The sequence below is a fragment of the Gracilinanus agilis genome, chromosome 2 (genome assembly GCF_016433145.1).
Source record: "Gracilinanus agilis isolate LMUSP501 chromosome 2, AgileGrace, whole genome shotgun sequence".
NCBI lineage: Eukaryota > Metazoa > Chordata > Mammalia > Didelphimorphia > Didelphidae > Gracilinanus > Gracilinanus agilis.
In genome coordinates this window covers 290,150,577-290,167,161 of record NC_058131.1, presented here as the reverse complement: position 1 = coordinate 290,167,161, position 16,585 = coordinate 290,150,577, and the positions used below count along the sequence as shown (strand labels likewise).

The 16,585-nt window shown below is 37.5% G+C and overlaps 1 protein-coding gene across 1 annotated transcript in view; it reads left to right on the top strand.

The window, feature by feature from the left end:
- The window catches only part of RSPRY1 (ring finger and SPRY domain containing 1), a 57,854-nt gene that overhangs the window by 29,014 nt on the left and 12,255 nt on the right, over positions 1-16,585 (top strand). The window contains exons 10-12 of the mRNA XM_044664127.1: positions 13,104-13,215; positions 14,406-14,508; positions 16,323-16,475. Coding sequence (XP_044520062.1) covers positions 13,104-13,215; positions 14,406-14,508; positions 16,323-16,475 — 368 coding nt within the window. The remainder of the gene's footprint in view (positions 1-13,103; positions 13,216-14,405; positions 14,509-16,322; positions 16,476-16,585) is intronic.

The following is a 16,585-nucleotide window of genomic DNA, read 5'->3' as shown; positions in this document are numbered from 1 at the left end:
AGTCCAAAGCCGGAACTCCTTCACCAGCTTGTAACCCACATATTTAAAGAGATAGCGTCTCTCATCATTTCCTATGGGCCACCTCTAATTCAAGTGGACCAATGGCTGCCTCTATACTGATTTGGACTGCCCAAAGGGCAGTCCCTTGTTCTTGATTTGATACTTATTGTCACTTGTGATTAACTTATCTCCCCTCCCCACTGAGGGAGGTGGGGATGATATAATCTAGATGCCATGAGTAAGTAGATTTTTGACTGTGAATGGGCTAGAGTTAATTCTATTTACACAATCCCCCCTGATGATCATATTGGGTGCCTAGTCACCCCAAGTGATCATTTTACATAATCATCTTATACCCACAAAAGGTCTTCTAGTTACAATAGTTAGAGGTAAGAGGGGAATGGAAAAGAGAGAAAGCAAAACCAATGTTTGCTAAGCATATTGACAAGAAACCAATTGGGGGCAGTCCCCTGTTGGTATAACATGTACATTTAAAGTAGCTGTTCAAATCCATCAGTCCATTCATTTATACCCAAAGTTCATTCTGGATCGCTCAATGCAACAAACCCATCAGTTCAATCAATTGCAACCCAAAGTTCATTCTGGATCTCTTGATTAAATGTAGATTCTTCAGGACACTTAATTGCCCAAATCATGGGTGTTATAACAAAGCCATTGCTTTTAAAAATACATTATATCATTCCACAATATCAGCTGCCTGAGGATGGAAAATGAAAAACTCAATAAATATAATGGTGATGTCCTTAATCTTCCACTCTCTTCACAGTAAAATGAGTAAATAAAGTATGAATATGTTCTGTAAGGGCTTGATTATGGCTGCCTCATAAACAGACCAAATGGGCACTATATTACCATATTCTGAAATAGGTATCAACTGCAGTGAGGGCAAACCTCTTGCTCTCTGAGAAAAAAAGCCAGTCATCAATTTGACAATCACAGTGGAATTGCTTGTTGGCTATGGGAGGGGAGTGGGAGGAGAGGGGTCATGTAACCATGGAAAAATATCCTAAATAAATAAATAAACTTTAAAAAAAAAAAAAAAGAACCACTTGGGATCGTGCCATATTGATCCAGGAAGAGTCCTGTGAATTCCCTTTGCAATCTGTAGGAGAATGAAGACCAGTAGCTTATCATGTACAACATCTGGAATCATATACATTCTCCCCAACCAATGTTTTTCCCAAAATTAGGATTAATCTTCTCTTTTATTTGCACCACCATCCAACAAAGATCCTCTTCCATTGTGGCCTCATCTGGCTTTTATTGTACATGTAGTAGTAATTATCATTTTTCTTAGGAAGTAGGGCCTCTTTCAGTCTTCCACCCACCAAAATATGCCAATATGAAGGAGAATTCAAATAACCCTGAGCAAGAATGGTATCCTGAACTCCTTCCTAGATAAAATCTAGTTGCTGCTGACTAGTCTCAGCCAAAATGGAAACAAAGTCATTGGCAAGGTTGGTTACTCCATACCATGCATCCAGAGTCTGTGCCATTTGGTCACTATGTTAACAAGGTCAAAAATAGCCACAACAAATGGTATAACAATTTTATTCAGCTTTTAGTACCTTTGGTCAGTTGCATACCAACTGCCTCCTTCAGCCACTAAGGGTTATTATAAGGAGAACTTGTTTATTAACTAGATCTCCAGCATTCTTGACTTCCATTTATAGGAAGGAAATATCTTTCACCTCCCCCACCTTCAATTATTGTTTAATTTTAACTACCTGGGTTGGTTCAGACAATTCCAAGAGTTTCCATTTAGCCCTACCCAGAATAGTATGCATAGAAACTAATGTAAGAGTCCATACATGTATTAACTCCTAGTAACTTCACGCCCACAATAAGATCCTTCCCCACAATCAGCCATTATGACTGAGAGCCAGACAGGGAATCTGCCAACCATATTCACATAAGCAAGGATGCTCCTTAGTGGTCTCCCTGCCCCTGATAGAAATTGAGATATCCATATAGTGTCATCGAGGGTCCCTTGGTATACTAGTAATTTTGCTGCCAGTACACAGCAGCCCCTCATCTACTTGATATCCTACACTTGATTGCTGCAATTAAGACAACCTGAACTTGGGGAGAACCTCAACCCTCACCTTAGAGCAGGGGTTCTATAGGCCATGGATAAATTTCAAAAGATAAGTAATGAAGTTGGAGGGAGGTTTACATCTTTATTTTCACTAACCTTTCACTTTCATTCAATTACAATTAGAAGCAACAAATATTCTGATAGGTATGGCACTAAATAGATTAATTTGGGTAGAATGGTCATTTTTATTATGTTAGCTCACCCTACCCATGAACAATTAATATTTTTCCAATTATTTAGATCTAATTTTAATTGTATGGAAAGTGTTTCATAGTTGTGTTCATATAATTCCTGTGTATGTCTTGACAGGTAGATTCCTAAGTATTTTATGTTGTCAAGGGCAATTTTAAATGGCATATCTCTTTCTGACTCTTGCTGCTGGGATGTGTTGGAAATATATGGAAATGCTAATGATTTATGTGCATTTATTTTGTATCCTGCAACTTTGCTAAAGTTGTGGATTATTTCCACTAGTTTTTTAGTTGATTTCTCTGGGATTCTTTAAGTAGACCATCATGTCATCTGCGATCTCCTTGTTGCCCATTTTAATACCTTCAATTTCTTTTTCTTCTCTAATTGCTACTGCTAGTGTTTCTAGTACAATGTTAAATAATAGAGGTGAAAATGGGCATCCTTGTTTCATGCCTGATCTTATTGGGAAGGCTTCTAATTTATCCCCATTGCAGATGATAAGAAGCAACAAATATTCTGAGAAGGGATCAACAGACTTCGCCAAATTGCCAATGACACTAGAAAACACTTGCCCTAGAGCCGTGTTGGCGAAGACATGGCATACATGTCCTGACCTGCCAGAGGGGGCTGCTCCATTCCTTCTCTCCATCACACCAGAGGACATTTTTTTGCATGCCCCACCCCTCTGTCCAGCAAACCAATTTGAGCACTTCCTCTGCTCTCTGGAGTAATGTGGGAGACTTAAACTAGGCTTGAAGGTGCAGTTTGGGTGCACAATCTAAAAGGTTTGCCAACTCTGGCCTAAAGGGACTTATTCCAACAGTCCCCCAAATCTGGATACAAAAACAACCAGGAAGGATAGGAAGACAGCCAAATGTAATGGGAGACTAAAGGGATCTCTTAAATTTTGCCATCAGAAAGACCCTTCCCTAGTCCCAGATAATCTAAAACATACTAATACTCCTCATAGGCTGACCATTAATCTTTTCCAACTCATGTTTCAAAAATCATACTCATACCCAAGCATCACTTTCTGCACACACCTATATATTGCTGGCTCCTAGCATTCCTAGAGTACCAATTTCTGAACAACTCTATTTGTCTGAATAGTTGATGGGGCCTGGGGAGATGGCATGAATCCAGGCCACCAAACCCACTTCTTTTTAAAAATTTCTCCCCTTTCTTTGCTATAATTCTCTGGGAGAATTGGCTATAAAGGAAATTATTTCCTTTATGAAATCAAGTTTAGAGGACTTTCCATTTTATCCACTTGAAAAGGACAATGGTTGTTCCCCATCTGGGGGTTAGAATTGATTCAGAATAACAAGAGCAAATTCTCTAAGCTCTCAAGGGATAGAATTTAACAACTGAAAAATAACTCTGGATTACCCCCATTAGACCACAACCTCATTAGCCATTGTTCTAATGATTTATTACCTTATTGTTCAAATTTTTCCTGTTACTGCCAGGATCCTTAGAAGACACAAATGGAGGAAAGCCATAGCATGATAGCTTGAGGGAATTTCAAGTTCCAGTGAGTTTTTTAAGGACTTAAGAATCTGATATTTTCATAGGCAGTAAGAAAGAAGCCATTAGATAGTAAGAAATTGAAGTGGAAGGGGAGGGAAGTTGTGGAGACAATCTGCTAAAGAAGACTAGAGGGGCTAAGAATCAAGGATACATTTAGAGCAAAGGTACAACCTTTTCTGTGTGTCATCCCACCCCATCTTTGGCAATCCAGTGAAACTTTTTCTCAGAATAATTATTTTAAATGTACAAAATAAAATGTTATTTTTTTCAAGTTCATGGATCCTAGTGAAGAAGCCCTGCTTTGTAGAGGGGCTTATTAATAAGGAGATAATCACCTCTTCATCCAACAAGTGGAGTAAAAAAAGAGAGAATGGAAGGAGGGTGATGTCAAAGGATGGGTCATAAAATATGAAGCAAGGGAGAAGAGGGAACTCAGATTAAGTGACTTTAATTTTCTGTTTGGGTTATGAATACAGGTATTGTGCTGTGAGAGTAAGGGCTGGAGAAGGTATAGGTCTGAGCAGAAAAAAGAAAGTTTGGAATAACTGATATCAGAATCTGGCCACATTGAAATTATATAACATATTCATAGTGGAACTAATCTCTCTATAGTAGATAGAGTAATCCAGGGCTACAAATTGAGTCAATAGGACAAGGCAACAAAGGGTTCAAGAATAAAGGATAGTGGGGGCAAGTTGGTGGCTCATTGGGTAGAGAGCCAGGTCCGGAGATTGAGCAGTCCTGATTCAAATCTGACCTCAGACACTTCCCAGTTGTGTGACCCTGGGCAAGTCACTTAACTCCAGTTGCCTAATCCTTACTGCTTTTCTGCCTTGGAACCAAAACTTCATATTAATTCTAAGATGGAAGATAAGATTTTTTTTTTAAAGTGAAGGATTGTATCCTCCTTAACTAAAGGATCAATTTTGAGAAGAGAGGAAAGTAAAGCCATATCAGAGTGATGGACCCAGAAAGTGCTGAGTTTGAAAATCACATGAAAATATTAAGTTTTGTTTTAAATGTGTTGATTTTATGGTGGTGATGAGGTATCTTTTTTGTAGTAAAAGAGATATATGATTTGAGAGTTATCTGTGACAGGATAGCAACTGAACTCATAGGAAATGGTGAGATCACCAAGAGGATATTAAAGGAAAAGACAACACAGTGCAGAGTAATGGATATAACCCAGGCTTCAAAGCCAGTAAAGGCATGATGATAATAGTAAAAGGAATGATCAAAACGGCAGGACCAGGAGAAAAGTGTCGGGGGAAAAAAACCAAAGAAGGTGAAAATGCATAGGAAGTGGTTAATAGGTTCAAAAGTCTCAAAATAATTAAGGAAGATGAAGACTGAAAAGGGGGGGATGAGTATCAGATTTAACAGTTAAATGACTATGGGTAACTGAAGAAAACAGATGAAGTTGAGTGGTAGGGTTGGAAATCAAGGAGTTGAGAAGTAATTGAAAGGTGAGGAAATAGAAGCAGTGAGTATAGGTGACTTCCTTTTTTTTTTTTTTTTAAACCCTTACCTTCTGTCTTAGAATCAGTACTAAATATTGGTTACAAGGCAGAAAAGCAGTAAGGGCTAGGCAATGGGGGTTAAGTGATCCACCCAGGGTCACACAGGTAGGAAGTGTCTGAGGCTTAAATTTGAACCCAGAATCTCTCATCTCCAGGCCTGGCTCTTTATCTACTAAGCCACCTAGATGCCCCATAGGTGACTCTCTAAGAGGGTAACTATGAAAAGCAAAAGAGATAGGAACAATTGCTTGATTGTAGCTAAGTATTAAGAGTAAATTGTTTTCAATGATAGGGGAGACCCAGGCATGTATATAGGCATCAAGGAAAGAGCCCTTTCCTTGATATAAGACATAAAATATAAAAGTGAGAGATGGGGCAAATCCTGAACGAAACAAGCGTACAACCAAAAATGCTGGCTTTCACTTGACCTTACCATCCCCTCATACATATTGGCTTGTATCTCTCTTCTCTTACAGCTCTCATCATAGGAAAAAAATAAGTGCATTCATTGCTTTTCTTTTCTTCTTTCCCACTCCTCAACCCTTTGAAACCTTGTTTCCGCTCCTGAAATCACTCAGGCCTTTTTTTAAAAACCCTTACCTTCCATCTTAGAATCAATAGTAACTATTGGTTCCAAGGCAGAAGCAGCTAAACAATGGGGAGTAAGTGACTTTCCTGAGGTCACACAGCTAGGAAGTATCTGAGGCCAGATTTGAAGCTAGGACCTCCTTTCTCTAGGTGTGGCTCTCAATCTAGTGAACCATCCAGCAGCCACCCTGTCAGTCTCAGACATTACCTATATATGTGACCCTGAGCAAGTTACTTAATGATTGTCTGACAAAAGGATCCACTGGAGAAGAAAATGACAAACCATTCTAGCATATCTTTGTCAAGAAAACTCTATGGGAAAGGGTGATTTCACCTCTAATGAAGAGGAAATTAAGGCAATTATTAAGAGCTATTTTGCCCAATTAATGATGATAACTATGACAATTTAGGCGAACCGACATGTATTTACAAAAATAGAAATTGCCTAGATTAACAAAAGAGGAAATGGAATACTTAAATAATCCCCATATCAGAAAAAGAAATTGAACAAACCATCAAGGAACCCCCTAAGAAAAATCCCCAGGGCCAGATGGATTCACAAGTGTATTCTATCAAACATTTAAAGAACTAATCTTAATACTATACAAACTATGACAAAATAAGCAAAGAAAGGAGTCTTACCAAATTCTTTTTATGACACAAATATGGTACTGATTCCCAAGCCAGAAAGACCAAAAACAGAAATAAAACTATAGACCAATCTCCTTAATGAACATAGGTACACAAATCTTAAATAAAATACTAGCAAAAAGACTATAGCGGGGCAGCTGGGTAGCTCAGTGGAGTGAGAGTCAGGCCTAGAGACAGGAGGTCCTAGGTTCAAACCCGGCCTCAGCCACTTCCCAGCTGTGTGACCCTGGGCAAGTCACTTGACCCCCATTGCCTACCCTTACCAATCTTCCACCTATGAGACAATACACCGAAAGTACAAGGGTTAAAAAAAAAAAAAAAATATAGCAAGTTATCACAAGGATTATTCACTATGGCCAGGTGGGATTTATACTAGGAATGCAAGGATAATTTAATATTTTTTTTAAATGGTTTAATCTTAGGAAAACTATCCACATAATTTACTATATCAACAAAATAACAAAAATCACATAATTATCTCAATAGATGCAGAAAAAGCCTTTGACAAAATACAACACCCATTCCTATTGAAAACACTATAAAGTATAGGAATTACAGGGCCTTTAATCAAAATAATAAGCAGTATTAATTAAAAACCATCAGCAAGTGCCATCTGCAATGAGGATAAGTTAGAAGCCTTCCCAATAAGATCAGGAGGTATAAGAATTTAAATTTAAGCTTTTATGCTAATGAGAATTCTAAAGTAATATTGTGGTTGCTGATTTTAAAAATTAACTCTTAAGTCATAAGTCTGTTAGCCACTCTTAACAATTTAGTTTAATAGAGATATAGTAAAAGAGAGAAATGTAGAAAGTATTGCCTACCTAGATACCCTATAATTTCTGTCTGAAGAAGTCCAGCTTACCACCTGGCAAGAGCTCTCAAGTCCCGTCTCCATGTGGAGTCGTGGTAGTCTCTTAAGCAAGGAGTCCTGGTGGTGTCTTCAGCAAAGGTTCCACCAACGAAGCCTCCTCCAGGAAAGGAAAGCCTCTCCAGAAGCCAGGAAAGGAGGGCCAGCTACTCACCCAGCAAGCCAACCCAGGATTCTCCTCCTTCAGTCCACCTCACAGATGTAGAATGTCCAAGATGAACTCCAAAGGAGAAGTTCAAAGGAGAAGTCCCTTGGACAGGAAGTTCAGGACTTTTTATAGTCCCTTTTCCACATCACTTCCTGTCTCTTCCCCACTTTATGGGAACTATGGGAACCAATCACAGTCTTTCAATTTGCCTAGCACTGCCCAGGGGCAGGGCAGTGGTCTCTGGAGTTGTCACCCACTCTAGGAAGTGACTTGCTAACTCTCTTACTTAGTGTCATGTAGAGATACTTTAAGTTCTTGATTTGTTTAGCTAAAAATAGACAAGGGGAGAGTTAATCCTATCTTCACTGAGGGAAATAGGGATGCCCATTATCAGCACTACTATTTAATATTGTACTAGAAATGCTAGTGGTAGCAATTAGAGAAGAAAAAGAAATTTAAGGGATTAAAGTAGGCAATGAGGAAACTAAACTAGCACTCTTTGCCGATGATATGATAGTATACTTAGTGAATCCAAGAAAATCAACTAAAATCTAGTGGAAATAATAACTTTAGCAAAGTGGCAGGGTACAAAATAAACCCACATAAATCATCAGCATTTCTGTTTATTTCCACCAAAACTCAGCAGCAAGAGTTAGAAAGAGAAACGCCATTTAAAATCACTATAGACAATATAAATAATTGTTAATCTATCTGCCAAGATAAACTCAGAATTATATGAACATAACTACAAAATACTTCACACAAATAAAACTAGATCTAAACAGCTAGAAAAACATTAATTGCTTATGGGTGGGACAAGCTAATATTATAAAAATGACAAATCTACCCAAATTAATTTGCTTATTCAGTGCCATACCTATCAAACTAACAAAATACTTTTTATAGAATTAAAAAAAATTATAACAAAGTTCATGTGGAAGAACAAACAATCAAGAATATCAAGAGAACTAATGAAAAAAAATGGAAGGATGGTGGCCTAGCAGTATTAGATCTTAAACTGTATTATGAAGCAGTGATCATTAAAGCAATATGGTATTGGCTAAGAGATAGAAGGATGGATCAATGCTATAGACTTGGGGTAAGTGACCTCAGGAAGGTAGTGTTCAATAAACCCAAAGATCCCAGCTTTTGGGACAAGACCCACTATTTGACAAAAACTTCTGGGAAAAGTGAAAAACAGAGTGGGGAAAAATTAGGTTTAGATCAATATCTCATCCTATACCAAGATAAATTCAAAATGGATAAATGACCTAAATATAAAAAGGGAAATTATAAGTAAATTAGGGGAACATAGAACAGTACACCTGTCAGATCTATTGGAAAGGAAAGAATTTAAGACCAAGCAAGAGATAGAGAATATTACAAGATGTACAATGTATAATTTTGATTATATTAAATTAAAAAGGGTTTTGTACAAACAAAACCAATGCAACCAAAATTAGAAGGAAAATAAACTGGGGAAAAATGTATAACAAAGATCTCTGACAAAGGTCTAATTTCTCAAATTGATAAGGAACTAAGTCAAATGTACAAGAAATCAAACCATTCCCCAATCATATGAAAAAGTGTTCTAAATCCCTCCCGATTAGAAAAATGAAAACCAAAACAACTCTGAGGTACCACCTCACACCTAGCAGATCGTCCAATATGACAGTAAATGGAAATAAAAGATGTTGGAGCGGATGCAGCAAAATTGGGAAACTAATGCATTGCTAGTGGAGTTGTGAATTGATTCAACCATTCTGGATGGCAATTTGGAATTATGCCCAAAGGGATTTAAAAGAATGCCTGCCCTTTGATCCAGCAATACCATTAAGTATTGTACCTAGTACTATTGTAATATAGGTTTGTACCCTAGAGATAATAAAAAGTGGTTGTACAAAAATATTCATAGCCTCTCTATAGAGGCAAAAAATTGAAAAATGAGGGGATATCCCTCAATTCAGGAATGGCTGAACAAATTGTGGTAAACGATGGTGATGGAATACATTGTGCTATAAAGAATGATGAACTGCTTGATTTCTATATAAACTAGAAAGCTCTCCATGAACTGATATGGAATGAAATGAGCAGAACTAGGAAAACATTGTACACAGTGACTGAAACATTGTGCTATGATCAAATGTAATAGACTTTGCTATGCAAATGCAATGCACTGATCCAGGACAATCCTGAGGGATTTGTGAGAAAGAACGCTATCCACATCAAGAGAAAGAACTGTGGGAGTAGAAACACAGAAGAAAAACAAGTGATTCATCACTCATTTATATGGGTATATGATTTGGAATTTTGGTTTTAAAAGATTATTACAAAAATGAATAATACGGAAATATGTATCAAATGATAATACATGTATAACCCAGTGGAATTTGCTTGTCAGCTCCGGGAGGAAGGGAAGAGGAGAGGGAGAGAACATGAATCATGTAACTGGGAAAAATATTTTAAAATAAATTAATTAATTTGAAAAGAAAAGAAAACTCCATGGATTGCCATGCTCCATGGGATCAGGAAGAGTTGGGCACAAGTGAACAACAACAGGTGTGACTGGGATAAGACTATAGACAGTCTGATATAAACTAAAGAGAACTTCGTGGGAGAAAAGTTTCTGAATGATGACAGCAGAGAGACCATCTGAAAGATATCAATGACTCCTACTCAGTCATGTCAGGAGAAAAAAAAAGGAACTTCCAGTACTAGAAAAGGGGTCTAGTGATGTCTTTCTCGCTACCTATAGTCATCTAACTCTCAAGATGTAAAAAATAGATTTCATCTTTCCCTCCTAGTACTTGCCCTACTTCCTAACTTCCCTACTTCTGTGCAGAGAACCACCTTCCTTTCAATCACCTAGATACCTTGGAGTCATCCTCAGCTCATCCCTCCTCCTCATCCCTCTTCCACATCCACTTAACCTTTAAGTCTTTTTTGATTTTGCCTCTGCTGTACATTCAACATCTGTTCCCTTCTGTCCATACAGCCTTTTTTTGGCTTCTGGGCTTCAAATTGTTCTCTTAATTTATCCTTTACATAGCTTCCAAAAGTAAACCCTTCTGTCTTAAAATCAATACCAAAAGAGGCAACTAGGTGGCTCAATGGATTCCAAGTATCCATTCCAAGACAGAAAGAAAAGGTTTTAAAAAAAAATCAATACTGTCAGTTCCAAGGCATAAGAGTGGTAAGGACTAAGGCAATTGGGGTTAAATAACTTGCCCAGGGTCACTTGATTAGGAAGTATTTAAGGTCAGATTTGAGCTCAGGTTCTCTCAATTCCAGGCCTGGCACTCTCTCCACTGAGCCACCATATAACTGCCCCCAAAGTAGTATTCCTAAAGCACAAGTCTGACCATGTAACTGCTTTAAAAATTCTACTTCCTCTACTAAAAAAAAACTCTAGGATTGATGAAAAAATCTTTGGTATTTAAAGCCCTATAAAATCCAGCTTCAGCTTACTTTTCCAAACCCATTACGTATTGCCCTTCACATACTGTGTGATCTTGCTGAACCGGCTTTCTTGTAGAGCCTCCCATACAAGTGTCAGTGCCTTTGCACAGTCACCTATTCCTGGAATGCATGCCCTCCTTATATCTTAAAATCCCTAGTTTCCTCCAAAGCTTAATTCAAGTGCCATTTTTTATTCATCCTCCAGTTGCTAATGCCCTTGCCCCCACCAGTTACCTAGTATTTTTTATAGTTTGTATTATCTGTGTATATGTGTATGTATAGGTATATGTAGTTTCCCCCTCTTGAATTTATCTGAATATTTATCTGAATATTTATCTTGAATATTATCTGTGTATATGTGTATGTATAGGTATATGTAGTTTCCCCCTCTTGAACGAACATAAACTCCTTGAAGGCAGAGACGGTTTTTTTGTTTTTCTATCTGTAATCTTCAACATCTAGAATGATGACTGACATATGGTGGACATTAATTAAATATAGATTGATTGATTGGAAAGAGCCAAGTTTCTGAGAATTCAAAAAGATGGAGAAAGCATGAGAGGAAAAAGTGATGTTTTCAAAGTGCTTTATAGTTTGCTCACCACATATCTTATTTTGTTTGGACTTCACAACAATCTCATGAGGTAGTTATTATAATGCAGGTGTTATTAAGTCCATTTTACAGATGAACTAAGGATCAGAGAAGTTAAGTAACTCTCCCATGTTCTTAGATTATCTGAGGCAAGATTTGAATCCTGGTCTTCCTGACACCAAGTCCTGCAGTCTATCCACTACCCCACACAAAGATGAAGGAAAATTTGTTAATGATAAAATAGCAGTTCCAGAAGGCAGAGTTTGAAGACAGTAGAGTCCAGAAAGAGGGACAGAATATAGGTCAATGAGGATTTAAAAGCAAGTGGTAGGAGCTGAGGAATAGGCTTTTTGACTCCAAAGATGGTAAATCTAAATGAATGGCAGAAATTTAGATTTGACTCAGTTTTCTCACCTGTCTTGAATAGTTGTTTTGAAGATCAAATGAGATAATAATTGTAAAAAGCATAGTGCCTTGTACATTGTAGGTGCTAAATGTTTATTCTCTTCCCTTTTCCCTTTAGTAAAAGTGGGTAGATGCCACAAATAGTGGAAGGAATCTTCATTTAGACAACACTCCTCAAAAATCTCATATATAATGGCAAGAAAATTATTCTTTTCTGAAATTTTGTTAAAACGGTTCAGTGATGGGCAAACTTTTTAAAGAAGGGGCCAAAGGAAAGGAAATGTTCATCTGTCTGTTTCTAAGGCAACTCTTTCGAAGTTTCATTGTATTGTATCCATCCTACTCATTGTAGTCATCAGATTAGGAATAATGTCATATGGCCAGATAGAACATTTCAGTGCCCCCCCCCCATCCCGCATCTGTACCACAGGCTGTAGTTTGCCCATCACTGACCTAGATCAGTTCAGATCAGTAGTATGAGATGTAAAATAATGTCTTTAATAGACATTTTTGTTGTGGTATTTGCAGCAACAAGGTTTGATCTCTCTTTTGAACCTCTGCCACAAAAACTTTCCTCTTGGTCTTAAAGAGTAGTGTCATTGTCTAGATTGAATATCATCTGTCTTAAGAAGTACTCTTATACGGGCAGCTGGGTACTCTTATACGGGCAGCTGGATTGAGAGTCAGGCCTAGAGATGGGAGGTCCTAGGTTCTAATCTGGCCTCAGACACTTCCCAGCTGTGTGACCCTGGGCAAGTCACTTGGCCCCCATTGCCCACCCTTGCCACTCTTCCACCAAGGAGCCAATACACAGAAGTTAAGGGTTTAAAAAAAAAAAGTACTCTTATGAACAACTAAATGTCTAAAGATAAGTAGGTAATAAAAAAGAGATGGTATCATGGGTATATATATAATTGACCACAAAATCAATTAGTTAATTCATTAAGAGAAATGGATATTGATTTCAAAAAACACCTAGCAACTTTTAACCAAACATGTGAAGTCCTGCTGTTTTGCCTTCTCTACAGGAAGGGTATGGTATTGGAGATGATGAGTACTCTTGTGCATATGATGGCTGCCGGCAGCTGATTTGGTATAATGCCAGAAGTAAGCCACATTCACACCCCTGCTGGAAAGAAGGTACTCACTTAACTTTGGACTTTGGGCCCTGGCTAAAATTATTGTTTACTACTAGATCTCTGATGTTGTTGTTTCTTTGGTTTTTTTTCTTTTTTAAGTCATGAAGGGTTTGAAAAGGTTAATAGTACTCTAATCTCATATTACAACAAACTCTCTTTGTCTAAACTGTAAACTTTATACTTTTAAGAGTTTTCCTTCTCATAAAATTGCATTTTCTTTAGCACTGGAATTCCAGATATGTTGAATATTAAGTTAAATGAAAAAAAAAACTACCGCATTTCAACTGTTCCTGAAGTTTGGGTTGAATTCTAGTTTCCACTATAGTTATGCATTTTTTTTAAATTGTGGAAATTTGGCCAATTGTTAAATTATAATTACCTTTAAAAATCAGGATGCATGAAGTTATAATGGCCAAAGTCTCCTTACTTAATGAGGCTTAACATAAAGCAGCCTCACAGGTGGAGAGGTACAAAAAAAAATTTCAGCATAGAAATGTTTGCTATGATTACCAAAGATCCTAAGCTGACAGCAATTAGGAACAGGTAGAGCACTAGTGAAAAAAGGTGACCATCAATAAATCAAGGCTTCATTTTTTTTTTGTCAGAAATACTTACTACCTACATCTTGATCCTCTCTATTTTTTTCTCAGGCCCTAGACTAATGGACCCATGTTGGCATGCCCCAGCATGTAACACATTTAGAAATAAAAGCATCGAATTTAGGCCCTCATTTTGGAATATCAGCTTAATAGGAGAGTAGTAAATAATGTCATGAAGCTCTTTGAAAGCGGAGATTGTTTATTTTTTGCCTTTGTATCCCTAGCTCCAGACTTGGAAAATGCTTCTGATGGATTCATTGATTGATTGATTGATTAAACGCAGGTAGCCAGGTAGATTCTTGCTCACTAGTGGGGAGCTCATGAGATGGCAGGTAGGCTATACTAAACCTTTAACAGGGTGCTTTTCATGTTGGCAAATTGCCTGGCCTATTGAGAGCAAAGGATCTATGTGAGAGAGCAGTGAATTACAAGTTTAGATAGAACAGTTAACTTGACTGCAGAGGAATTTAAATGCTAGATTAGGAAGCCATTTTTCAACCCAACTTCAGTTGAACACTTTCTGATGATATGCTCTGATATGCTCAGATTTTAAAATCCGTAATCTTAATAATAGGCTGGTTTTACCTTCTAGGAGATACAATAGGATTTCTATTGGATTTGCAAGAAAAACAAATGATCTTTTGCTTAAATGGCAACCAGCTTCCTTCTGAGAAGCAAGTCTTTACATCTGCTGTGTAAGTATCTGTTCCCATTTGGATTTGGGCGTCAAAGAAAGCAAGATCCACATTCTTCCAGAAAAATCTGAATTTGTATTGTCTCTATCTGTGACCATTTCTGGGTTGACAAGTTGGGAATCTTTGGTGCCACTTCAATTAATTCTTAGATTGAAACTTTCCATAATTTGTAAATATATGGAAATAAGAAATATACAAGACAATGTGATTAAATTAAAAAGAAAGTAATAGATCAGGAAAAATTACTTAGGGCACATATTCTAGACAAAACTTGGCATCTAAGTCAAGTTATTAAATAAAAATTATTAAAGTCAGTAGATGGGGATAGCTAGGTGGCTCAGTGGATCAAGACCCAGGAGATCCTGGCCTCAGGATCCACCCTCAGATATTTCCTACTCACATGGCCCTGAACAAGACATTTTACCCCCATTCTCTATCCTTTATGGCTCTTCTGCCTTGGAACCAATACACAGTTTTGATTCTAAGACAAAGTAAGGGTTTAAATAGATATAGATATATGTATACATGTATAAACAAAACAAATTCTCACATTATCTATGAATAAAAATAGTGAAAAATGAAAGAATGAAAAAAATTCTTCACCTTAGAATCTATTACCTCACTCTTCCTGCTTCATCATCACTCTTTTGGAATTGTGGTTGGTCATCGCATTAATCCAAATTCTTTCAGTGTTGCTTCTCTATAAATACCCATCAGATTGGTGGGGGAAAAAAACAAAAGCAATGAAACTCAATGCTGATGGGTATTAAAGCAGCATTTAGGCATCATTACAATTATCATTGCAAGCTTATAGAATCTTTTTAGGAAACAATCCAGCCAAAGGCAGTAAAATTTTCTTTTTTTTTCCCTTTGATCACTGGTTTCCTTTGTAATCCTGTTACTTTATACATTTAAAAGCATGGTTCTGAGAAGGGGGCCCATGGACTTTACTAAATTGCCAAAGGAATCTCTGATATAAAATTGGTTAAGAACTACTAACACAGGAGTGTCTGAAAAACAGTTATGTATAAAAGGCTTTACACAGATACAAAGATGAAAAATTATAGTCCTTGCCCTCAAGAAATTTATGCAAGGATTTGGTAGGATGCAACATATATGCAAATAAGAATGGTGTCACAGGAGGAAAAGATAAGCAAAATGATCAAAGGAAATTTAAGGAAGGAGAGATCCCTCTCATCTGGATAGTCAGGGAAGGCCTATTGGAATAAACTAGCACTTATAAGCCTTCGAGAGAGAAGGATTTCAGCAAGTGGAAATGAGAGAGTACATTACAGAATGGAATAAGGGGCTAGTTTACAGAAATGCAGAAGCAGAAGAATAGGATAAGATCAGAGAAAGGTAATTCTGTTTAACTACTGGAGGGTATATTAAAGGAAATAATGTGAAAATGCTGGGAAGGTAGACTGGAGCTAGATTTATCAAGGAACTTCCATGCCAGTTTGTGTTTTGTCTTCTAATCAGTGGGTACCAGTGGTACCAAGTCTTATCTTTGCATGAGGACATTTATTTATGTTGGTGGCTCTGTAAAAGATGGACTCCAAGAGGAAGAGACCAGGGACAGGGAAGCCAGTCATGAGGCTATTCAAGTAGCCATGGGATGCTAGGGAATGCCTACAAGGTAGTGTGACAGTGTAAGGAAAAAGAATGCTTCATGGTCAAATTTAGTAAGCAAAACCACACCAGGCTTCCCTGCCAGGATAGACAATATCCTGGCTACTAGGAATGACTTTTTGAAACTTAACGTTTGCCATGGCATGCAGTCTTTTAACTTTGCACGTATTTTTAATTTACAGATCAGGTTTTTTTGCTGCAGCAAGTTTCATGTCATATCAACAATGTGAGTTCAACTTTGGAGCAAAACCATTCAAATACCCCCCTCCTATCAAATTTAGCACTTTCAATGATTATGCCTTCTTGTCAGCAGAAGAAAAAATCATTTTGCCAAGGTAAGGAATTTTCTCAGGGTTTCTGAGACCTAGTCCATTTTCTCTCTCTCTCTCTCTCTCTCTCTCTCTCTCTCTCTCTCTCTCTCTCTCTCTCTCTCTCTCTCTCTCTC